The sequence below is a fragment of the Pipistrellus kuhlii genome, unplaced genomic scaffold, assembly GCF_014108245.1.
Source record: "Pipistrellus kuhlii isolate mPipKuh1 unplaced genomic scaffold, mPipKuh1.p scaffold_m20_p_14, whole genome shotgun sequence".
Lineage (NCBI taxonomy): Eukaryota > Metazoa > Chordata > Mammalia > Chiroptera > Vespertilionidae > Pipistrellus > Pipistrellus kuhlii.
In genome coordinates this window covers 28,777,556-28,803,587 of record NW_023425449.1, presented here as the reverse complement: position 1 = coordinate 28,803,587, position 26,032 = coordinate 28,777,556, and the positions used below count along the sequence as shown (strand labels likewise).

General features: G+C 34.0%; 1 protein-coding gene across 11 annotated transcripts in view; it reads right to left on the bottom strand.

The window, feature by feature from the left end:
- Positions 1-246: 246 nt before the first annotated feature.
- YTHDF3 (YTH N6-methyladenosine RNA binding protein 3) overlaps positions 247-26,032 on the bottom strand; it is a 33,328-nt gene continuing 7,542 nt past the window's right edge. For 5 of the 11 annotated variants that reach the window (XR_004987753.2, XR_004987755.2, XR_004987757.2 and 2 more), the window contains 4 exons: positions 24,148-24,192; positions 14,451-16,049; positions 10,855-10,958; positions 247-3,319 (listed from right to left, as the gene is read on the bottom strand). Coding sequence is in view for 3 of the 11 variants with exons in the window: in XM_036437011.2 (XP_036292904.2) it covers positions 3,296-3,319; positions 14,451-16,049; positions 24,148-24,192 (1,668 nt within the window). In the remaining 8 variants the exon portion in view is untranslated. The remainder of the gene's footprint in view (positions 3,320-10,854; positions 10,959-14,450; positions 16,050-24,147; positions 24,193-26,032) is intronic. The other 6 variants (XR_004987754.2, XR_004987758.2, XR_004987760.2 and 3 more) reach the window with 3 other exon arrangements.

Below are 26,032 nucleotides of genomic sequence, written 5' to 3'. Positions count from 1 at the left end.
TCTTTCTCTTTTCCTCTAAGTTTAGTCATGGTATTCGATAAAATCATTTAAATGGGCAATGGTTAGGATAAACTGTTAACCTCCCTTTCTTTAATTCTCCCACTTAAGTGCCCAGCTAAAATGAATGCTATAATCTCTGTGTTTTGAAAGATCTGTTGATCAGGAAACCCAGAACAGTGTCTACAGCAATGTTGTGTTTTCCAGCAAGTACATATCTATGAAGATAAAAGGAAAGAACACAGATATGAGTGAATATTTTTATTGAAACCCTCAAAGATTAAAGAGGACCAAATGGTGAGTTTGGGTACCATAACAGAAAAGCTCACCTAACTGTACCATCATTCACGGGAATGAACAAACCCAAACACGACAAAATTCAAATTCTCATGTAATTGCTACAAGTGAATGTAAATAAACTAATAATCATTTTATCATACCTTTCTGTAATCATACGAAAAAGGGAATTTACATGGCATAACAAAAGATATGCAAAACTTAATGAAAACACAATTCTCTTTAAATTTCTCAAACTTATTTTTATAGGATGCAGAAAGCACTTGAAATGATTAAATGATTTAAGCTGATTCTTTTTTATTGCAAACCATTTATCAGCTTAACCTCCATGCATGGTATTCAAAAAGAACACAGCTTTTGAATTAGAAAGATCACAAGTTAAAATGAGGAATTAAATACTGAAATTAGGAAAAAGCTGGGGTTTCTTTTGAAAGGAATCTTCAAGTACCAGCAAGTATAGAGACAGAATACTAATTTTGGTTACATTTTCTCCCTTACTGTTAAATATACAAACTATTATACCTTCCAAAATACCCACATAAGGTAACTTTAATAAGAAACATTCAAACCAAATCTTGGGAAAATATTAAGCAAGAAATTTCCCGGGCCCCAATCATGTCTTAATTTGTGATTATTCAAACATTTGATTATGTGTTTCCTGCTATAGAGCCCAGGTTCTCTCCTTTTTGGTCGCTACAGTTAAACATTCAGTTAGTTGTGCTATTTAGACAACCTGTGATCATTTCATTTAGAGAGAAAACATTTTGCAATATATTGATAGACCAAGGAGGAAGAGAAAGTAGGTGCTCTGAAGAAATCGTAAATGGAAAAATAAGTACTGATTAAAAAGATAGTTTTTATTTCCAAAGGAATGCTGCACCCATTTCACTTGATATTAGAAATCCAGGTTAAAGGCACTGGGATGTACACCTCACGATGAGCAGACCATTCGATTACATTAGACGTTTCTGCATCTGCTGTTGCAATCAGCCCACTTGCTGCGTGTTTCTGTGACACTTCTTACATAAAAACCAAATGTAAATCAAACAACTTTCAATCCATTTATAATGTAACTAGTTTTATAAAAATATTCAGAGTTGCTAATAAAGCACCAGAAAAGGTGAACCTCAGAGTGAGGACTCAGATCCTTTCTATGAGGTCCCTCTTTACAGTTTTCTCTAATAGGACCTCCAGAGAGACAACAGTCATCTTTGACATGTCCTACCTAAATAATCTTAGGGATGTAGAACATTGCTGTGGTTACTATACCCAAATGCCAATTTTTATTATAAATAAAGAGACATGTCACAAGATAAGATTTCATGGCTTACTCTTAAAAAGGTAAAATAGGTGCAACTTTCCTTTAAGAAAGTCTTTATTTTCTAATATACCATTAATATTTTAATGTTCCCTTCAGTAAACACTGATATAACTACAATGGGACTACCAAAGACCTGTGAAATAGCTACGATTATCTACAAATACTGTATTTTATTTCATTTGAATACAGCATTTGCACATTTTAAGAAAACGTACAAAAAATTATATAAATGAAAACATCAAAGAAATATGTCACTAAATTTTTGAACTGAAGTGATCAAATGTGTAAATGTAAATAAAAAGGTTTCTAAACATGATGTAAACATAAATGGAGTAATGCAAAACACCAAGGTATTCAAATCTACTGTATTGCTATTTTCACCCTTATATCTTTCTACATAGCTTTCTCCTTTTGGAACAGTAACATAAGGGGCAGTACATTATCTTCATAACCATATGCCATCAGATCAATTAATACAGATGACACATTTAATTATACAAAATCAATTTGCTTCAAGACAAAAATTAATGTTGATATGTAATTAATGAAAAAAATAAGATGTTAAAAAGATAACTATAAGAATACCCAGATATATGCTGTATTCCCATTTATATAGATCTGATCAATAAAACATCAACACATTCACTTAGATACTGATTTAATCCATGGATCAAGGCCATATTTTCAAAGTATTTTAAGGATGCCAGGACACTGCAAAAGCTGGAGAAAAGAGTTGAACAGTATATGCTTGCTAAACAAGAACTATGTTTATTTAGCTAGTGAATATCTAGAGTAATAAATGTTTACTTCATGATAGCAATCAGGCTTGCAAACACCCAGAAATAAGAATTAAGGATTTTAAATGTAGTTATAAAGGTCATAAAAAGTCTGATTAGACTGAGGTACATTTACTCAAAATTTTGAGATTAAGTGGTAGCAAACAAAATAATTCCTCAGACAAATGCACATTTTTCAGTTTACATATTATTGGGGGAAGGAGGAGAGAAGAATGTGCATTAACTGGTGAAATCCACCAAGCTGCATATCAATATTCTGTTACACCAAACAATTTAAAGACAAGGAAAATGTTCTAATATAATCTCAGATTATGTTTCATTTGGCTAAAATAGAGCTTAAGATTGCTTTGCCATATTAAAAGTTTACTACAATAATTCTTCACATAAACATTTAGACTTGAACTCCAGGACTAAATATGGCATGATTATTTTGCTTTTAATCTGTCAAATAGCTAAAAATCGACAATTTAAAAACTACAACAAAGAAATGTTGAAGCAATGTGACTCTTACATCATTGAACCACTTCTAATGGTTAACTGTTAGTATTTAACAAAGTCAAAGAGTTAATGAATCCTTGCATTCATTCAGTCTTCTGTGCCTTAGCTAGGATGCATAACTACAAAAGACAGCAGATACTGGTAAAAGCTTCAGGACAGAAAGTGCTTGACGAAGTTACAGTTCTCAAGTGTGTTTGGTGAGAATATAAGGGCAGATGCGCTGATGAAAACCATTCCAAGAGTCAATTCTGTGTTAAAGAGTTCAAAGATGTCACCTTATGCAGAAGAAAAAAAAAAAGCTTTAATAATGTCTTCTTTGACTTATTAGGCATTTCCAGAGTCTACATCATTAGTGTTGTAATTCTAAGAGGACATCTTCATATGGTTATTGTTTGTTTCTATTTCTCTCCTGAAAAATAAAAAAAACACAAAAATGTTAACAAAATGCCATCATTTATATAAGATTTAAATTAATATAATGTAAACCACATTAATAAAAAGTTCTTCAAATACTAATTCAGGTAATTAGTAAAAACTGATTACTATTACCTCTACAAACCATAGTGGGATGATGATCACAAAACATTTCTAAGCAAAAACTACTAACACTTATTCCAGGCCCCCTCCACATCCCTATTTTCCCACAGCATTTTGGTTAAGGTGAAGACATTACAATAATATCTTCCTAGCCCTTTCAAGGAGTTGTTGATAATGAGTTACCAAATAGATTAAAGTAAAAGGAGTCTGTAGCAATTTCAAAACTATTTGAAAAGGTAGGATTAGTAGAAAAGGAAAAGAGTCCCATTAAATTGTCAGTTAATAAAGATACTTTGAATCACAAACTTTCTCCATATCATATTCTCACGTTTAGTATAACTTTCCACATCAAGAAACATAATTATTAGTTTATTCTAATAAAGCAGAATTCCCTTGAACAAAAGTTAAACTACGTGATGCTTTCATGTTTATAAACCAAATATATTTACCTATAAAACTTCTTTTAATTGAATGTATCAGAGAGAATGTACCATCTTGTTTTAATGTGCAACTCAGAGATTCTCGAACTTCAGCAACACCAGAATTACCTGGATGGCTCGTGGAAACTCTACTGAGTCCCCAAACTCAGGAGGTGAACAAACTCAAGAGCTTGCAGTTCGAACAAATCTTGAACATTTTCATAGTTATACAAATGTGTCAACTATAATTTAAACATTTTTAAAAATTAAATCTGTAGTTTACCAACGTTAATTTCTTAGTTTGGATAAATGTATCATTGACTATGTAATATAATCTAAAACTAAATAAAGAACATACAAAAACTCACTACATTATTTTTGCAACAAAATAATAAAGTTTTTCAAAACCATTAATAAAAAGATAGAAAAACACAACCCCCACATTTATCATATTAAAGTTAAAAAGAAAAAGGTGTGCATATTTCATGAAAAGACAATTTATAATGAACAAATGATTGGACTTAAAATATATAATAAATTCAATTCTTCAGGATGCCTTACCAGAAACGAAATCTATATACAGGACTGGAAAAATTCATGCTACAGAGTAGAACAAGGACAGTAACAGATGGATAAAACTCCCAGCTGTTCAAAAGCCTGTACATTTGTCCAGAGCCATTAAAGTGCTATGAAACTGAGACAGTTTGACATGCACTGTCCCAACAACATGATGGGTCCTTTAGCATTAAGAGAGCAAATGACAAAAAATGTAAAGAAAACAGACCAATTCTGCACTGTAAAATTAAAAGAAAAATTCATTAGAGGAAAGGACAATCAAATATACTTTGGAGGTTCTGTTTTTGGAAATCAACTCTTCAAACTTGAAACTTATGCTTCCATTTAATTGAGACTGTCATATTCTTGATCTGCATGAGCACACTATAATAAAGAACTACTTTAAAAGACTCTAGTGCCCAAGTGTGCATTTATAAAATAAAGTAGTATTTCAGGTTTGAGAAAATAGAGTCAGTCTAATATATTGTATCAACCAAAGATCAAATACCTCAAAATGTACCACAAAATGAGAGTTGGAAAAAGTTCAAATGGTAAAAAATGGTGAACAGTCAGGGTCCAAAATGGTCCAAATGAGAGTAAGAATGGAGTTCTAAGACGTAGGACTAATTCGTTTTGAGTTGTGATTTAGTTTCCACAAAATAGTGTCACCCAACACACTAAGTTACTATTTTTATGTGAAGTCTTATTTTAGTTTTCACTTCATTTCATATTTAAGCAACACTATCTTAAAAAGAAAAAGCACAAAGATCAAAAAGAAATAAAATGGTCTCTTCACAATTGACATGACTGTTAGGCAGAAAAATCTTTTTTTTTTTTTTTTTTTTTACGGAGAGGAAGGGAGAGAGATAGAGAGCCAGAAACGTCGATGAGAGAGAAACATTGACCAGTCACCTCCTGCACACCCCCCACTGGGGATGTGCCCGCAGCCAACGTACATGCCCTTAACCGGAATCGAACCCAGGACCTTTCAGTCCGCAGACCGACGCTCTATCCACTGAGCCAAATCGGTTTCGGCTAGGCAGAAAATCTTAAGGATGTTAATCTTAAGGACTACTAAAACTAACAGGTGAATTGAGTGAAATCACAGGATACTGGACATTTCTATAAAACAACTAAGAAGTAAAACTGAAAAGGCAATTACAATAACAATAAAAATATAAAATACTTATCAATAAATTCAGCAAGAGACATAAAGGTCCTCAACAATGAAAATCACAAAACAGAAATTGTATTCGCCTTCCCAGGCAGCCGGGCTTAAAAAAAAAAAAATAGACTGGGCTATAGTGGCTTACTGGTAACCTTTCATATTTTATCTGTTGAATGAATAAGGGAACAATTAAAACATACACACACACGGAGATAACGGGTGACTAGATATGTGCTGGCATTCTCAGGGAAAATAATTAAACTGGGACATGGTGAAAGAGGCACTGAGAGCCAAAGCAAAGGAATCCTCATGAAATTCTATTTTAAAGTCAGATTTTGGACTCTACAGCAGTGGTTCTCAATGAGGGGCACAAATTTGATTTTTAAGGGGAGCAATCCGAGAATGAGTTATTAACAGTGAATTTTTTGCATTTCTTATGGTTCTAGGAGCCTCATATATATTATATAAATATATATTGTGACATACATATATGCATATCATTTGTTTTGAAACTTTATTTGCTATTTTTTTCATATCACTTCATATTATTTTTTAAACAATTTCTTAGTGATCTCTTCCTCAGTACTTCAACTGTCCTTTTGTTCTTTTTTTCTTTCTCTTTTCATGGATGCCATGTTCTTTGGAAGCTTGTTTGTACCAAGTTAATGGCCTTTTAGGCTTCCCTACGTGAACAGGAGTTCAGTTTTTTAATAATAAAAATTATATGGGGGAGGAGCGAGGAGGAGAGAAGGGAGGAGAATCAAAGTTATTACAAATGTGAAAAAAAAATTTTTATTAGATACTAAAATTTACTCTTTGGAAATATCCAATAATATAAAATAGCATACATGACTAAAATACATAGAAGGATTCTAAATTTAAAACTATTTAATTGGGATTTTATTATAATTATGCCTTTCTTGTTTCTGTATAAATTGCAGGGCTTCCTCTCTTTCTGATGGAATAAGTAAATGCCATAGTTTGAAAGTTCATCTCAAAGTTACAGGCAATTAAAAACTAATTATTTCTATATGGGTATAAAGAGCTAAAAATCTCATCTCAGATTTTGTTTTCTGACTAATAAGGATTCATGAAAATCAAAGAATAGAGTAGTATTTAAACAACTCACTTTCAGTACAACAAAAAGTAAAATTTCAATAAAATGATTAGTCAAAAGTAGACTCTAATGCTATGTAGATAACTTGAATTTCTACTGTACAAATATACGAAGGACATCAGTTCTTTGTTTTCCTTCTATTTTCCAATTACCCAGATTTATCATTAGAAGTTGAAGAAAAAAAATAAAGCCCCACTACCCTCCTCTCTAGTCCTTTATATTTTAAGTTCCTCTGATGAATTGCCACTAACTTTTAGTGTGCTAATACATAAATTTCTCAATTTAGCATTCAAAGACTATCAATTTCCACTGTATATGGTAATTTATCTTAAGTTGAATGCTATCTTCTCATCTCCCCCCCCTCTACATTAGAAGTCACACTGTTTTTTAGTTCTAATGATTGTGCTTATAACTTTAACACGCTTAAGGCACAATTGCGTGATATATCCTCTCAATTATTTTACCTTCAGAAAGATGAGAAAGTGCATCTTCCTCAAACCTTTGCTTCTTGATCCATCTCATAATATTTTGTCTAACTAAATCTTTTATATACTATTATCCATTTCTACAAATGAAAAATCAGTAGGTAACATTACATAACTTGAATGATCAAGTACTTAGTTCCTAAATAAAGTACAGTAATTAAACCAATAAAAAGAAAAATTATATGACATTCAAACTTTCAAAACAAAAATTTTTTAAAGCATTTACTCATTTACCAAATGTTTATTAAACACTGTGTGCCAACTATTACGTGCTAGGGCTTCAGGAGAGAACAAAGCAAGTTCTGCTCTCATGGAACTAGCTTATGGTCCAATGAGAATAAGCATTAGCTAGATTTTTTTTAACTTCCTTCACACCCATCATCAAGGTCAGTGGTTTCCAAGAAAGGGCTCATTTCTTTTGATGGGCTTCAAAGACCATAGTGCTATTTAACAGAAAGTAGAGAGATGCATACAGCCCTCATACACATTACATTATATACAATGAACACCAGTCTTATTCAAAATGCCTATAAAGTTGTTTTTGAGAGAAAGATATTGTTCTGGTATGACCAACTATCAGGTCTTATTATTTTTCTTGAATTCCTTTTTCACTCTGCTGAAATAGCTCAAATAATTTTCTCATGAAGAGCATTTGGCTAAGCTCTTTTACACCTGAAATCTTTACTTTGCACCCCCCTTCACTGACAGAATTCAATACTCATCTTTAAAAACAATATACAAGGTGCCTCGTTAGTGCAGTAGATAGCGCGTCAGTCTCATAAAAACAATATACACCATTCCTCTCTACTCCAAAATAGGTTTTACATGTGAGAATCCAGAGATGTAGATGAAAATCCCCATGCTAATCTCCTTTTTTAGTAATTTGTTCTTGCTTGGAAAGCTTTTAAAACATCTTTATCCTGTCTTTTTTTCCATTTTTTCTTTTAAATTATCCTGTTGGTCAGGATATAATTTAATGAGTCCATCCTTCTGAAAACATTTATCTTTGAGTATGGAAACTTTTCTTTAATCATTCTTCCTATTGTTTTTTTCCTGTACTCTTTTTAAACCCTGAGAGATAGTGAGCCCCCTTTGCTACCACATCTTTCATACTTTATAGTTTTCGCCTCTATTGCTCCACATTTGGAAATTTCTTTGATTGGAAATTCCATATCATCAACTGGATCTAAAACATGAACGTTTTATTAATCTGCTTGCTCACTGCTTTTTTATTATGAGAATCACATTTCTTATTTCCAATAACATTTTCTGGTTCTTTTCTTTTTACACATAAATCCTCCCTAACAACAAATCAAAGTTTGTTTTATATTTTAAATTACCTTTTGCTCCCTGTATTAAATATTTCTTTTAATGAGTTTGTTCTGGTTGTTCTTTCAACAAGCTTGATATCTTCTTTTATCAAACATAACAAAATTCTGTGTTCAAACTTAAGAATGAAGAACTATACAAACACTACAATAACTGGTATGGAATTCTCCTACTGTTTTAAGTTTCACCAATACCCCTCATTCTAAAATAGACTGACTTGCAAGTTTTATATAACAACACAGGATGTCTGGTCAGCTCCTCCATAGGGTGCTTTCCTGGCAAGGCAAGCTGGGGAATTCCATTGCCAAAATAACCAGAATAAACATTTTTAGAAGACAATATAAAAGACCCAGCAATGACAAGATAGAATTAGCTTTTGGAAGTCCTTGTCTATCACAAGTAGACTCAAGAATTTAAAGAAAAATATGAACACAGCAAGAAGAGAAATATGAGAAAGCTACAGTCACTATAGACATAAATGTGTAATTTTAAAGCACTAAACTTTTATGAAAAGCAAAGAAAAAAAATCACGAATTTGGGGAAGGCAAAGATTTGAAGTCAGATTAATATAAGCCTTCTAAAATTATTCTTCCTCAAAATTGTTTTTGGCTAAAGGACCTTTGCCTATCTTAGCCTGGATCTTTCACTAAAGGGGAAAAAAAAAAAAAAAGGCTTAAAGGATACTATGTATCAACTAACATAATATTGCAGTTATATAAGAGAATATTATTCTTAGGAAATATACACTATATATTTTTGAAGAAACACGCTATATAGAATTTACTCTCAAATTGTTAAAAACAACAACAAAGCAAACAGGAAAGAATGTTCACAGGCCTGAATGTTCTACATACTATTCTTATATTTCCAAATAAACAACCAATTATTTCCAAATAAAAAGATGAAGGAAAAAAAGAGATTCTCTCATATTGTTGCAAGTGTGTGTGTGTGTGTGTGTGTATATATATATATTTCAATCATTCCATTATATTACTATTGCACCAATATGTTTTGGCCATATTCCTGCTGATGGACATTTGGATTAGTCCCTGGTCTTTTTGTTTTGTTTTTACTGTTATCACTTGTTTCCACTAAGAACATTCTTGTATGACTTCTGGGTATGTGAGAAGTTTCTCTTACGTATCTATCCTGAAGGAAAACTGCTAACTATAAGGTATATGGAATATTCAGTTTTATAATACAATATAAAATTGCTTCTCCACATGGCTTTATCAACTTAAGGTTCCCATCTGTAATTTTATGAGATTTTGTTGATCTGCAGTCTTCCAATTCTTAATACTATTAAATTTCTTCAACTTGCCAAATAAATTATATAAAATACTTTCTTATTATCATTTTCCTAATTATTAAGACTGATTATCTTTTTAAAAATATATATATATTTTGATTTTTTACAGACAGGAAGGGAGAGGAATAGAGAGCTAGAAACATTGATGAAAACATTGGTCAGCCACCTCCTGTACACCTCCCACTGGAAATGTGCCCCGCAACCAGGTTACATGCCCTAGACCTTTCAGTCCGCAGGCCTCCGCTCTATCCACTGAGCCAAACCAGTTAGGGTTGATTATCTTTTTCTGTACTTATTGTACTATTGTTTCCTTCCATGAAATGACTACCCATCCATATTTTTGCCCATTTTTCTACTAGATTATCTTTTCTAAAATTGACTCATAAATGTTCTTTATTCTTGATACTAATCTTTGGTCAGTTATGTTCAAATTTCATCTGGCTCCTAATGTCTTTTTATTTTCCTTAAAGCATCTTTTCATGAGCAGATTTTAATATAGTCAAGTTTTATCAATATTTTATTAGTGCTGTTTTTGTCTTAAGAAACCCTTCTTTACAGATGGTCGGAAGGATATGTACCTGACCTGGGAAAATGTAATCTTCACATTATCAAACTCTTTGAGGAACTTCAGCTAAATAGAAGACAGAGGGGGTCGTGTTAAAGGAGAAGTTTAATGACTTTCAAATACTTTTATTTAAAAATTTAAAAAGCATAACAAGTAAAGAGAATCCTACCAGAACACCAATTTGTCTTTTTGGATAGAGCAAAGCAGGACCAAGAATATATATACATCCTTCCTTCATCACTAGGATATCAATAATATTTTGAAAGCAGTTTTGCTGGAGAGCCAAAGTGCAAGTAAAAGTACATCTAAGAGAAAATCTTCACTTGAAAATCTAAATTCTGCCTGGACAAGAGGTAATAGCACCAGGAAGAAAACTGGGTAAGGACACAGGATACCCCAAGTGTTAAACTGTTAATATGCAGGAATAACTTTCTTGACATGGTGGTTTCAAAAATTTTACCTGCATATCCACTGTACTAGCTCTCCCTTCTTACTCTTCACAAACTGATGAATTGCTTAATTGGTAAAGTCAACTTATATACCATGCCTTTCCCATTTCCAAATTTGCAATGGGAAGAAAATATGCAACTAATACCAAGCATTAAAGTACAAAACAAACACCAAGACCAATAACAACAAAAACCATGCTAATATTAAGGGACAAATACCTGACCTGGATGATCAATCCCCTTCCTTGTTTAATGATGACAGGGAAAAAAGCAAAAAAGAATCAAACTATTTTCTCACAAAAAAAGATACTAACATGACTATAATGAATCCAGGCAATGGCTGCCAGAGGTTAGATTTGGGGGACTATAAATACAAAGGAATAGTACAAGATAGTTTTGGAGGGATAATGGAATTATTCTATATCCCTATTGTGGTGGTTATACAAATCTACAAATGTGTTAAAATTTTTAGAACTGTCCATACCAAAAAGGTGCATTTTACTGTATGATTTAAAAATGTTTTTAAAGGATATGTATACAAGTATTTATTAATTTTTAAAATATATTTTTATTGATTTCAGAGAGGAAGAGGGAGAGATAGAAACATCAATGATGATAGTCATTGATTGGCTGCCTCCTTCACACCCCCTATGGGATTGAACCCACAACCCAGGCATGTGCCCTTGAACAGAATCAAACTCGGGACCCTTCAGTCCACAGGCCAATGCTCTATCCACTGAGCCAAACCAGGTAGGGTTATATACAAGTATTTATAGAAGCTTTATTTACATTCTTCAAACACTGGAAATAACCAGATATCCTTCAAAGAAAGAACAGCTGGATAAACTGGTAAATCCATATAATGAAATAGTATTTAGTAATAATTAAAAAGAACAAAGAACTGATAAAACAACAAACTGCAAAGATAGCATGCTGAATGAAAGAAGCCATTCTTAAAAGATTACACACTGTAATTTCTGACATTATGGAAAATACTTCCTAGAGACAAAATTAGTAAATTAGGGTTAATGTAAAGGACAGTGCTTGACTAGAAAGCAGCAGCAAAGGGGAATTTACAATTTTACTGTATGTAAATTTAATAAACAAGTTAAAAAGGATATAGAAGAGGAAGGGTCCCTAAAAATAATCATTATAGGAAGTAAAGATACGTTGTGAATTAAATTGACTAGGTATCAAGATATTCAGGTAAGCAATTAATCAAAATTAAGTAAATGGGAGCTAGATGTGAATATAAGCAAACATGTCACTGAAGAATTCAGAACCTCAAAAGTCACAAAATCAACAGAGCATATCATAACAATGTCATGTAAATTTAAATTTGAGAAATTCTCCAAGTGCAGAAAAAAAAAAAATGGTAAGAACCAATGGCACTGAAAGAATGTTGAAAGATTCAACATTCTTTGACATTATTAGAAAAAAGAAAAAGAAAATTAGGCTTCTGGACAAAGCATTAAGAAAAATTATTATAGAGACCCATATTGGACACATTCTACATAGAGGTCCATATTGAAAGAAAAAAAATGTTTTATGCACTCAGAAATAGTTGTTTCCAAAGAAAGGAAATATAGCCTGGCCTCAGACATATTTTATATGTAATAGAAATATAAAACTATAAACAAAGAAAAGAAAAAAAAGTAACCCAAAAATTTATATCCATGTAAACTATTGTTCATTTATATCCATGTAAACTATTGTTCACCTATTATGGTCAAAGAAAGGCATTTTCTTGCATTTAGAAGGGCTTAATTAAAATATTATCAACAAGTCTTCCTAAAAAAATAATAAAATAAGCTAAATAAGATTCAAAGTAAATATGCCAAAGGTAAGTTAGACATAAAAAGACTGGCTGTAAACAATAAAACAATTTAAATGTAAAATTTTAAAGTTCAAAAGACTGTTGAATGTGTAATTACAAAACAGCATGTAACGGTCATAATTCCTGAGATAGTTATATAATCATTAAAAAACACCCTAGAATTAAATTTTCAGACCAGGTAGAGAAGAATTGTGGAAAGCATAAAAGGGTGTCCTCTCCTTAGCATTAGAACAGTTGATAGCTATTTTCCTTGCCTTGCATCTTTCTCCGGAGAAATTTCATCCCACTTCCGTGGAATTATCTGTTTAAGAACAAGAAGGTTCCAATCTGTGACTCCCACATCTAACTGTTTAATCAAAGAGATTTCACTGTCTATATTTCTCAAAAGCATCTTAACATCAGCACACTCTAAAACAAAATCTTCACTTGCATAATCACCTTTCATACCCCAAATCATTTCTCCTGGTCCATTATTTGTAAGGGCAGTTACAAAAGGTTAAGCAGGCCCTTAAATATTAAATAGTCTATTTGCTATTCCAAAGCAAAGTTTCTAACAATTCAGTTCAGGAATCACTAACAGTAAAATTATGGAGGTGCTTGATTAAAAATGTACTATTACCAGGTCCCTTATCAAATATATCAGATTGCCTGAGGTGGTCTCAAGACTCTGCATTTTCAAGAAGCACCCTAATTGATATTTATGTGTTCTAAAATGTATATGAACTACTGCTCTAGGATCATTTCACATTCTTTACCAATAAGAAATGTTAACTAAAATAGTTCCCTCTTTTGCAAATATCAAGAAGCCACAAGATGCTTATGTTCACACACAGATAGGAATCAACTTTAGTTCCTGTTTATTCTTAATTTCTACATGCAAGCTTTCCATAGCAACCATCATAATTTATTGAAGAAGCTTCTAACTTTATCCCTGATTCACTTGAAAATAACTTTAAATGTACTGTCTATGGAAAAATCTGTTATTTTCTTACTCCATCCATCCATTTTCTCCTAAAATTAGCACCCTCCCCCACACCAATTTTCTTTTGTAGTCTGAAACAGAAAACATTCCCCAGCCTATCTTGCTATGTGCCCTCTGATCAAATCTGGCCAATATGATACAACATGAACAGTGGGTAACTTCTTGAGAAACCTCCTTAGTGTCTCAACAAAGGTAAATAACTGAAAAAATAAAATTCTGCAATCTTACATCTAAAGCCCCATATCTTCCCAACTCTTAGCTGCCTTCCTAAAGTCAAATTCTTATTACATTTTGTACAAGTGTTCTAACTGCGTAATTATAAAAAAGCTTCAGGAGTTTTAGGGAAAAATATTTTACTTCTCATAAATACAAAATAATATTTAAACATTTATTTAAAAACTGTTTGTTTCAAACTCCAGACGTTATTCCCGTAAAAATAATGTTTTAGAGTCCCTTGCTAGTTCTCAAGCCTGATTAATTATAAATGCAGAATTCACTGAGTTTTGATAAACACGACTCAATGACCTTTATCACCTGATGAGTATGAAGAACAGGTAAGAAGCAAATTCAGAGTAAGGGTTACCCTTGGAAAGAAAAAAGGAAATGTTTCAAATATGGCATCACATGTCTTCAAGGATCTGTTATGTTGTTTCTTAAAACTAAGTGATTGTTTTCCTTCAAAGTAAAATTCTTACACTCAAAATGTAATATTAAAAGGCATTAAATACCCAACCATGCATAGTACCCCAATAAAAAGACCCTACACACAAAAATTACTGTACTCTTACCCTACGCATGGCTTCCTCCTCTTCTTGACGCTTTTCATAATGTGCAAAGTCATCAAAGATTGAGGTGGTATGCTTGAAGGTAGCAATTATTTTAAGCACTTGCTTAGCTTTTTCTAGGGGTACCTCTTGAGTGTCCCTTGAATTGGTAACTGGTTTGTTGTCATTATTTTCTAAGCGAATATGCCGTAATTGGTTATTGGGAACATCTTTGACAAAGATCCACTTAACTTCAAATTTGCCCTTCCACTTATCCTGAGACCAGACACCAGCATATGCATTATAGTCCACAACAGACTTCATTTCAGCCACTCCACAAAAATGTCCACTGCCATTCACACTGAAGAGTAAATAGAGTGGGCCTTTCCCATTCAGAGAACGGTAAGCTGCATCCAAACGCTTATTACCATGTTCAGTACTACACCAGATAGAGTACTTAATGGAACGGTGAATGTCATCCTCAGAATAGCTTTTAATTATAAACACACGTCCATTTTTCAGGTTCCAGTCAAAGTCTTTGGGATTATAGTTGTTTATGGCCTTTAGCTTTTCCAGCACTGGATGCACTTCTACACTAGAAGGTGAAGCATTGATAGGAACAACACCTAAACCAAAGTTTTCACCGCCAGCTCCATTGTTCTGGTTGAAGCCGCCTCCCCTATTCCGAGGAGCTACCCAACGGTTCTGCAGCTGCTGCTGTTGGGGCTGCACTTGGTGAGGCTGAGCCTGTGGCTGAGGTCCTTGTTGCTGCTGTGGTTGTGGTGGTTGAGGCTGCTGTTGAGGCAGTTGGCTTTGCACCAATGGTGGTGGTTGAATTAATGGCTGAGGCTGTTGGATTATAGTTTGAGGAGGCAGAACTGGTTGGGTTGGTGGCGCCTTTACCACGGACCCCTTTTCATCCCAAGTTCCAATATTCATATTGTGTTTTATAGGAGGTGGTGGCACAGCGGAACCCCCAATTCCTACATTGCCCTTGGGTTTAAGTTTCGGTTGAGGTTTGGCAGGCTTTCTGGCAATGGCGGCCCAGGAGGTTGGTTTAGGTGCTGCACTGCTAACTGGGGGCACACTATTGGTTGCAATGCTAGTCATACCACTGCTGCTCAAGGCTGTACCTACAGTTTTTGTCACTGCAGCTGTCAGATCACCACCAATTTTCAGTCCGGTCATGCCTTGCTCAATACTGCTGATGCCGGGCACCTTACTCAAAGTATCATTGCCAAATCCAGCCTGTCCATCAGTAATAGCTCTCCCAAGAGAACTAGGTGGATAGCCATAACTGCTACTATAAGCAGAACTTTGCGTTGATTGTCCCTGAGATCCACTTGTCCCCCATGTGGAGAAATCAGCATTACCAGGAAAAAAGTTAAATCCATGCTGACCAAGAAATGGAGGGGTATTTCCTAATGCCCCAGGTTGACTAAACACACCATCTGGTATATAATGATGTTCTCCATTACTCATTTGTCCATAGGTTGTCAGATATGGCATAGGTTGGTCTCCAGCCGTGGACCATGCTGCTTCCCCAAGAGAATATGGAAATCCAATGGATGGAGCATAGTAACTAGGCATATATGGATCTGACATTGGTGGATAGCTGTTACTCTGGAAAACAAAAGATCATAATCAAGAGCGAAAGTTCCTCTGAAGTGTAGGGGGAGAAATCTGAAAGATGAAAATTAAATAAATTTAGGTAAATGAAAAACAAATCCACCTGTTCTAGATAAGCAAAATTAAAGTTTTAAACCTAATTTTATCAACAGAAAAATTTGCTGATGAGTATTTTTAATTTAAAATGTTGCAAGTATTTTGTTACAGAGCTAGGGGTGGGAGATAATTATTTTTGTTTAAAGAATCTGGTCCTCTCCCACAATTTAAAAATACTGTACTTTCTATAAAAGACTGATTTCTAAATTTGCTCACACAAATTGATCATTTATAGCCAGCTTTATTTTAAGCAACTGAAGTATACAAACAGGTATAATCAAGAATTAAACAAACCTGAAAACTATGCCAATAATAGAGAAATTATGGCATATCTGAATTACAGAATCTAGTTCAGCAGTTAAATTTTGAAATTTCATTATGAAAAAATTAGAGAAATAGACTCTGAGAAGCAAAGATTAAAGATTATACTTATAGCATGATCCAAATTTGTTTTTGTTTTGCCTCACCTAATTTAAAATTAAAAAACAAACAAATCCTTTGTATGGTTTCTTAATGGTAGGTGCCTCTTTTCTTTGTATTAGATTTTCCAAATTTTACACAATAAACATCACCTTCCTGATCAGAATTTTCATTTATAAATTGAGTTCCTGCAATTTCCCCCCAGAATTACTGCGATTACATTAACTTTTATCTTGAATATTAACTAATTATTCAGTGATTTGCCAAAAACCAAGGTAGTAAATTCTATTTTTAAAAACCATGTTACTAGATTTATTACTAGAAGCCCAATGCATGAAAATTCATGCACTGGGGGGGGGGGGGTGAGGGGGGGGGCCCTCAGCATGACCTGCTCCCTCTCAGTTTGGGAGCCCTAGGGGCGTGAGGCGACCTGGAGATCAGGGGAAGGTGACAACCCCATCACACCTCTGATGCTGCCACTGCCAGCCCTAGTTACCTGAGCCTCGGGCATCCCTGGGCAGCTGGGCAGCCACCATCCGAGGCTTGCCTGTTCCTCAGGCTGGCCCTGGGCAGTTGGGGGGGGCTGAGAAGACTGGGGGAGTCTGGAGGCAGGCACTTGGAGCTGCTGGAATTGCCTGGGGGCAGGCCCCACCATGCCAAGTGCCTGCCACCCGGGAGGAGGAGCTGAGGGTACTGGGCACCACCATCTTGTGGCTGTAGGCATCGCCATCTTTGAGGGCGTGACAGCAATTAGCATATTCCCTCCTTACTGGCTGTGGGCACCATCTTTGTGAGGGTGTGGTGGTCAATTAGCATTTTCCCTCTTTATTAGATAGGATTAATTTTAACCAAATGCTTATTAAATGCCTAAACTGTGATATAAGATACTCATTGTAAAAGAAAACCTACAGCTAAAGACACATAACATAGGGGAGTGAATAAATTCCCCATGAGGGAAGAGTAGGAGAGATGGGCTAAATATGGAGGTAATCAGTTTCAAAGTTTTAATTTAGAATGTAGGCACTGAAACCAATATTCAGTAAATTCTTATCTGGATGTAGGAATGGAAAAGCAGACCAGGTAGAAAGTTTTTAAATTCACTTTTCATACTAAAGTGTTGGCAAAATTATACTTATAACTTATTTTGAATATTCTTATTTCACCTTCAGAAACGCTGAATTTTGCACAACAGTTACGTATCAAGTTCCTAATTTATCTATACCTAAAGTGTAACTCAGGGGTCAGCCAACGAAAGGTCAAAGAACAAATATGTATTTTAAGCTTTGCAAGACAAATAGTCTCTAGTTGATGCCACATATTCAACTTTTGACAAAGGCTGCTAACTCAAGGGCTTTCTCAAAGCAGCATGGACTGTATTTGGTCCCTGGGCCAAAGTTTTTTGTCAATTCAGTTTTAACTGATTCTGTAACGTGTACAGATTCCTAAAGAAAAAAAAAAGCAAGTCTCCAACCTCTATTACTAAAGTAATGGTGGAACAAATGTTTGCCAATTGTTACCTCTGGGGCTGGAACAGACCCAAACCCTTTGAAGGCTCTGATTAGATATCTTGTCAATTATTTTTAAAATCATGATTTTTTTCCTTCTCCCTAAATTAGCAATTTGGCCAAAATAACAAGTTTAAATTATTTTAAAATGTCTCCCATTATTCACACCTGCCTATCAAATAAACAGCTCAGGCTAAATAAGCAGAGAAAGCTATCTGCAGGGCTATTACTATCACTTACAGTTGTTGAGAATACTATATAATAAAACTGTAATATGCAAATCGGCCAAATGTGGAACTACCGGTTACTATGACGCACACTGACCACCAGGGGGCAGAGACTCAATGCAGGTGCTACCCTTGGTGGTCAGTGCACTCCCACAGGGGGAGCACCTGTCAGCCCAAAGCTGGGCTCATGGCTGGCGAGCCCAGAGGCGGTGGCGGGAGCCTCTCCTGCCTCCACTGCCAGTGGGCTGTAAGAAGCAAGGGGTCCTGAACTGTGAGATGTCCTAAGCCAGCAGCTGGACATCCCCCAAGGATTCTGGACTGCAAGAAGGTGAAGGCCAGACTCAAGGACAATCCCCCCTGAGGGGGCTTTGTGCACTGGGCCTCTAATATTGGATAAATGGCCTTTCTCCAGTTTATCAAATGCTACCATTTATTTTCCAGTTCTCTCAGTAGTTTTAGTTGAATGAGATGTTTTTTCCTAGTTCTAATGAAAGTAACTTAATCTCCTTTCAAAAGGCAAGGCTTTTGTTTGGATCTAGTAGAAACAAAATTGTAGGAAACTAAAGTCTGGGGGGAAAAAACATGGCCAACACATTTTGAATAACTAGTGCTTTGATAATAATTGGAAATATTTTTTAATATTTTGCTAAATTTAAAATTAACTTTTAATTGCTAGCTAAGGCAGGCGTCTTCAAACTTTTTAAAGTGGGGGCCAGATCACGGTCCCTCAGAGAGCTGGAGGGCCGGACTATATGAACTACTAATTCCTACTGTAACACCTCGGCTGTGCTCCCTGCCCAAAAAACCTGGCGGGCCGGATCAGACTCCTCTGCGGGCCGCATGTGGCCCGCGGGCCGTAGTTTGAAGACGCCTGAATTAGAGGAATGTACCTTGGTAGTGGAGAAAACAAATTTTCTACTGATAATGGAAAATAACTCAACACTTACTTTTTTTTTTCTTCACATTTTACTTAAAACATGATTGATACATAATCAATTTTAGTTTATGTAAACTAATAGCTTTAAAATAGTTTATTCATATTTCAGAAAATGACCAATAGTAGTGAAATTTTACTATTTTTTTTTTTTAATGTTTTTATTGATTTTAGAGAGAGGTTAAGATAAAAGGAGAGAAACATCAACTGGAGAGAGAAACATCAATCATCTGCTCCTGCAGGCCCTCCACTGGGAATCAAGTCCACAACCCTGGGCATATGCTCTGACTAGGGATCTTTTGATGCACGGGACAACACTCAACTAACTGAGCCACACTGGCCTGAGCTACCACATCCTTTAAAATCTATCACCTTTAAATAAAGTGATGTAAAACTTTTGAGATTTCCCTTATATTTAAAAAACAAGTTGAAAGGGGAAAATAATATGTACATATAAAAAGTGATATAATTACCAATGGATAATTGATAACAGATGCATAAATCCTTTACCCACAGCATGAACTTAGAAACACTGAGAAGTCATCTATCTATATAAAAGCTTAAGTGAGCGTTGTGGACCGATCAACTATGACGAACACTGACCACCAGGGGGGAGATGCTCCACGGAGGGGCTTCCCCTTGGTGGTCAGGGGACTCCCACAGAGGCAGCACCACTCAGCTGACCAATGGACCTCTGACATCAGGTTCATGGCTGGTGACCTAACCAAGTGGTGGCCCAGCACCTGGCCCAGGCTTGGGCTCCTTCCAGGCTGCCTGCCATGGCCTGATTCCTGAAGTCCACACCGAGGGACCTCTCCAGTGCATAAATCCATGCATTGGGCCTCTAGTTTAATATAAGGTTGAAGTGAAACCATAAGGCATCCAAATTCTAATCTCAGCCTAGGCACTTTTCAGCTAAGTGAAAGTAGCCAAAATACAATTCTGATTTTTTTTCCTCCTCTATTCAAAGGAAATAAAGATACAGTGCCTACAACACAGTAAATACTCAATAGTTATATTTATTAATACAACTCAATCTGCCTCTTTAAAATGTAACTTAACCATCAAGCACATGTGTATAGTTTCAAAGCTAGTCCAGTTCTTAAGAGTATAAAGTCCTAGTCCTTAGGCCAGGTGGCTAAGTTGGTTGGAGCATCGTCCATTATAGCAAAAGGTTGTGGATTCGATTCCCAGTCAAGGCACATGCCCAGGGTTGCGGTTTCAATCCCTGGTTGGGTGTGCTTGGGAGACAACTGATTGATGTTTCTCTCTCACTTTGATGTTTCTATGTTTCTTTCTCCTCTCTCTCTCTCTCTCTCTCTCTCTCTCTCTCTCTCTCTCTCTCTCTCTCATCTATCTCATCAATAAAAACATATTCGTGGGTAGGAATTTTTAAAAAAACAAAAATAAAAAGAAGGTATAGTCAAGATGTGATATAGTATGCAAGGATAGGGGTCAATTCTGTACAGTTCCATTTTCCATGTCAGTGATCTCACTGATCATTCATTTCTCTAAACTTGTTACTTCACTGGTAAAATGGGAATAATACCTGCTGCTCTAATCAATTGTAAAGATTTTTAAAAAATTTTAATTATAAAGTGCTGTATTAAAATATAGATTAAGCCTTTACCTTTTTTAATTTGAAAACTAAAATATAGAAGATTAAAAATTCTTTGTTAGGATTTTGAAATCATTTATAATTATTATCCCTTAGCCCGCAGGCCAATTGTTTTACTATTATCTCAAAGAACATTTGAACAGTAAGAAAAAGTTTATGATCACTGTTCTGACCTGAAGACATTTTAATACAACTCAATTTTAACAGAGTCTTTTATTTTGTGTGTGTGTTTTGTTTTAGTTAAAGTAATTTAATATCCATTTTTGCTTCATAAACACCCAAATTTCCATGGGAGAACACTGTACAATGTTTCAGAAGTTCAGTAAAAAAGACTTAAGGCATTATCCTCCAATGTCAGCACATATGCACAGAGAAAAACAAAACTGCTTTCCCTTAAGAACCTGAGGTACTTTAATCTCCTGAACTCACATCTGAATTAACAAAAATGAAGCTTAGTCTACTTTTAATGTTTACCTGTATTTTCCTCAAATATTTTAAAAATAATATTGTACTTTTAAAAAAGGATAATTTATACACATTAATAAAAATGTCGTAAGAAAATGTACTGTCACTCAATTAACTTGACATTTCAACCATAATATTTCATTTCTTATATTCCAGAAGATAACATAATTCACATTCATTAAGTATTTAATGAATGCCTACTATGTCACAGATTAAAGTGCCAGTTACTGGAGATAAGATGAAAAATGTGGTTTCTGACCTAAAGAACTTCCAGGTTTAGGGGGAAGACATATTTATCCTACAATTTGATAAGTACTATAATGGAAGTACAAACAAAGCAAAACAAACACTCTAGGACAAAGAGAATGAAAGGTGCAAATAACGGGGGGAATCAGAAAAGACTTCAGAAGCAATAGTCAGGATTCTGGGTGTGTGCAAATTGTACACATTAAGACAGCGTTTTTCAACCGCTGTTCCGCGGCACATTAGATGTTGCCTGGTGTGCCGTAGGTGCAGACAAGACAAGAATTTTATAATTTTTCACTATTTTGTTTACTTAATATTTCATAATAAAGTAATTATAAAATACTTTCTTTGTGTTTGATTCCTATTCAAGAGAATTACTTTATATATAGTCAATATAGGCACAGAGTTAAATTTTTTAACATTTTCTAATGGTGGTGTGCCTCGTGATTTTTTTCATGAAACAAGTGTGCCTTTGCCCAAAAAAGGTTGAAAAACACTGCATTAAGATTATGAAGAAAAATACTTATATATTCTAAAAATAATAAGCCCTATTTCCCTGAGTAAGTTAAATGGAGAAAGCTGACCAAAGATGAGGCAGGAGGGATGTGTTGTGAAGTTGAGGTAAATTCTTTAATATGTCAATGGCACAAACTTAAGACTCCTGAGTGGCAATACAGAATTACCAGTAGGAAATCATTCAAACAGGCAAAGATAATTAAAACATTAACTAAGGGCAGGGACAGAGTAACAAAATTCAAAGTATTATTCTTAGTTCTCTATCTCTTTCCTGATAAACATGACTAGGAATTTATTTCCTCATATATACAAACAGACAAATTCAAACTTCATTTTTCCAACTTACTCTTCCAATGTATATGGAAACTTTAATAGTACCAAGTAAACATGAATTTTCTGACCAACATAATTGTTCAATTATTCTGAGGAATTATAGAAAACTGTTTTTGGCTGATCTTCATTTTTACTTAAGTATAGTGATATTTTAAGAAACAAAAAAAAACCCTCTACACAGAAAATATTTTACATGTTACATGCACATCCACTTCATAATTAAGCAAAATAAACTTTTAAGCATAAAATTTTTTAAATCATTAAAAAATAAGACAATAAACACAAAACAGAATTAACAAAAGCAACGAAAATACACATTTCATAAAGCTTCAGTTGGTCTTGTCTCCCACCCTACTGGTTAAAACCTGAATTTTGTAAAACCCTACCTTCCTTGCCAAACAGAAACCTCCAATTTGACTATACCTAATATATATCTATATAACAGAAGGACATTCATTCACTTGTAAATTAATATAAAAATTATTCCCTATGCAAAGTGAATACTAGAAAATGGAAGAAATGCGCTGCCACAGAAGATCAATAGCCTGGAAAAGTACCCCTGGGTTTGATGTGAATTAGATATAAGTATATAAAACAACTTAAATTAACCAAAAATATTAAACACCTTTCCAGACAAATGATTCATTTTTCTTATTTAAAATATTAAAATGAAATGATGGGATTTAATTTTAAAGTCATATTGCATATTTATAATTGATAATTAAAAAATAATTATTTCAGGTAGGTCAGTACAAGGACCTACAAATACTTGCAGAACTTTAAATCTGCAAATAATTTCCTGACATATTTCACCAATAAATCCAGTAACTAATCTGTTCTAAATGGTCAATTTTTTTTAAGTTTTTAAAATTTCAGTTAAGTAATTCTAATTTTTACAACTTATTTCAGACTTCAGATAATTTTCCATTTTTCTCTTCAATAGACCCAGCATTCAATATTCAATAATTATCTTTAAAAGGTAAATATGGCCTTGGACAGTGTGGCTCTGTTGTTTGAGCATATCATCCCAGGAACCAAAGGTCACTGGATTGATTCCAGATCAGGGCACATGCCTGGGTTTTGGGCTCTATCCCCAGTAGGGGAGGTGCAGGAGGCAGCTTGATGTTTTCGCTCACAATATTTATATCTCCCTCTCCATTTCTCTCTCTCTCTCTCTCTCTCTCTCTCTCTCTCTCTCTGTCTCTGTCTCTGTCTCTGTCTCTGTCTCTCCCTCTAAAATCAATAAAATATATTAAAAGAAATAATTATGTACCTTGACTACACATAATTATTAAGTATTACAGAAAGATAACTGCTGAAAACCTATTCACTAATACTGACAAGAAGAGGGAAGTAACGTACAGACTTACTGGTATTAATCTTTAAAACCTCTCTTGAAATAGCACATGACTATATTGATTCAAGTATCATGAATTAAAATGATTTTATTACTATATAGCATAAGATCTTCCATTTAAACATCACATTAAAACAAGACTTTTATAGATTTTTGCCAATATTAACAAGAAAGCTTTTATGATACAATTTAAAAATTGGATTAAGATAAATGCATTTAGTCTTAAAAATTAATTTTCCAACACTTTAAAATTTTTTACAAGTGAAATTTTATGCAAAATTCCAATATAAAAGAACAGATAAAAAGCAAAGCAGAGCTCTGGTTGCCACAAGGGTGGGCTCAAGGATACCCTCCCCCAGTCTCCCCTAGGCAGACCTGAAGCACCTCTGTGGAATGCCAAATAACCAATCTTCTAAGCCCCTGTGACAAATGAATTATAAAATATCTGTTACCAAGTAAAGCGAGAATTCTTATGGAAGCAATTTTCAAACATTTAAAATCCATTAAAATTTCTTGAAAACAGACTTTGAACAATGAAGACAGTAGATCTGCATAATATATCCTTATATTAGAAATTCATTTTACATTTTAATCAAACATAAAATCAAGCAGCAAAAAACCCACAGTTCAATTATTTTGACCAAATAAACTTCTCAAACTTATCTGATCATAAAGACATTGTGGGGGTAATATCTAGTACACCTCATTATTTCTCGAAAAGGTTGGAAAACACTGCCATAAGGGATATTAACTGAGGCCACTGTATGGCCCCAAATAGAATACTGTGTTTCTTTTAAAACTTGCACTACAATTGTACAACAAATAATCTTCCCATCTTTCATAATTTAGGTGGAAAGTAAATTTATAGATTATAAAGTAATTACATAAATATGAAATTTTACATTCATAAGAGTAGCCAAACTTCCATAGATTTTATCACCCATTTTTCTTTTTTCTCATTTATTTATTCTCTCCCAACATATGCTAGGACTGCAGATCAACAGACAGAAGAGAGTGGTTAAACTATTAAGAGGTTAAACATAACCACGGCTCTCCACAGTCTTAAAAATAATTCCACACCCCACAAAATGGGAACTACTTTTTGTTCAATTTGCTTTAAAACTATAACATTGTGTAATAACATTTGGTTCCTTGTTCTTTCAGTTTTAAAAAACTAGAGGTTAAGATTTCAAGGTACATTTTTTCAATATCTTTCTTTTTAAGCAAAAACAAAAGCAACTTCATTCCAGAATGTTCTCCCTAAAGAAAATGATTAATGAAAAAATTTTAAATTTATTTCTAGTAGCAATATTTTTATTAACAAGTGGATGCAGACAGAGATGGTATAGAGACCAAAGAATACTAGATCTTTAATGTTTACATCTAAATTATTCCCATATATATATATATATATATATATATATATATATATATATATATATCCCTAACCAGTTTGGCTCAGTGGATAGAGCATCGGCCTGTGGACTGAAAGGTCCCAGGTTCGATTCCAGTCAAGGGCATGTATCTTGGTTGCAGGCACATCCCCAGTGGGGAGTGTGCAGGAGGCAGCTGATCTATGTTTCTCTCTCATCAATGTTTCTAACTATCTCTCTCCCTTCCTCTCTGTAAAAAATCAATAAAATATATTTTAAAAACAATAAATTATTCCTATATATAAATTCACATTTGTGAATAATTCAAACACACAAGAATTTCAAAAACCAACAATTATTTGATTTGTTGAAATTCTCCATGCCTACAATATAGAAGTGTTTATAAAGTCTTAATTATTTTATTTATTTATATTTACTTATTCCCTCCATTACCAAGTTAAATTAAAACTTTACCTATCGGTAAAATTCAAATAGGAATGCCTCCTAAAGAAGAAAACACTACATTTAACCAAAAATTTCAGGCACATAGTAGTCTTTTCCCACAAATTTCTAGCTAATTAAACCTTGTGATTTGCTTTGGCTACAAAGATATGACAGTGACATTAAAAGATTAAATTCTTTCAACATTCCAAAAAAACCACACTACAACATATACTATTAATGTTCCATGTTCAAATCTTTATATTTCATTATCTAGTTTCAGCTGTCTATAATTTTTAAAGAACTCTTCTGTGTCATAAACCTGCAATAGTTATTAAGGTACACTACATTAATTCATGTTATTGTTAGTCTCATTCAACTAATCATCTATTTGAAAAATCAATTTATACTAATATAAGTTTAATTCCCTAAATATGAACTGTCAG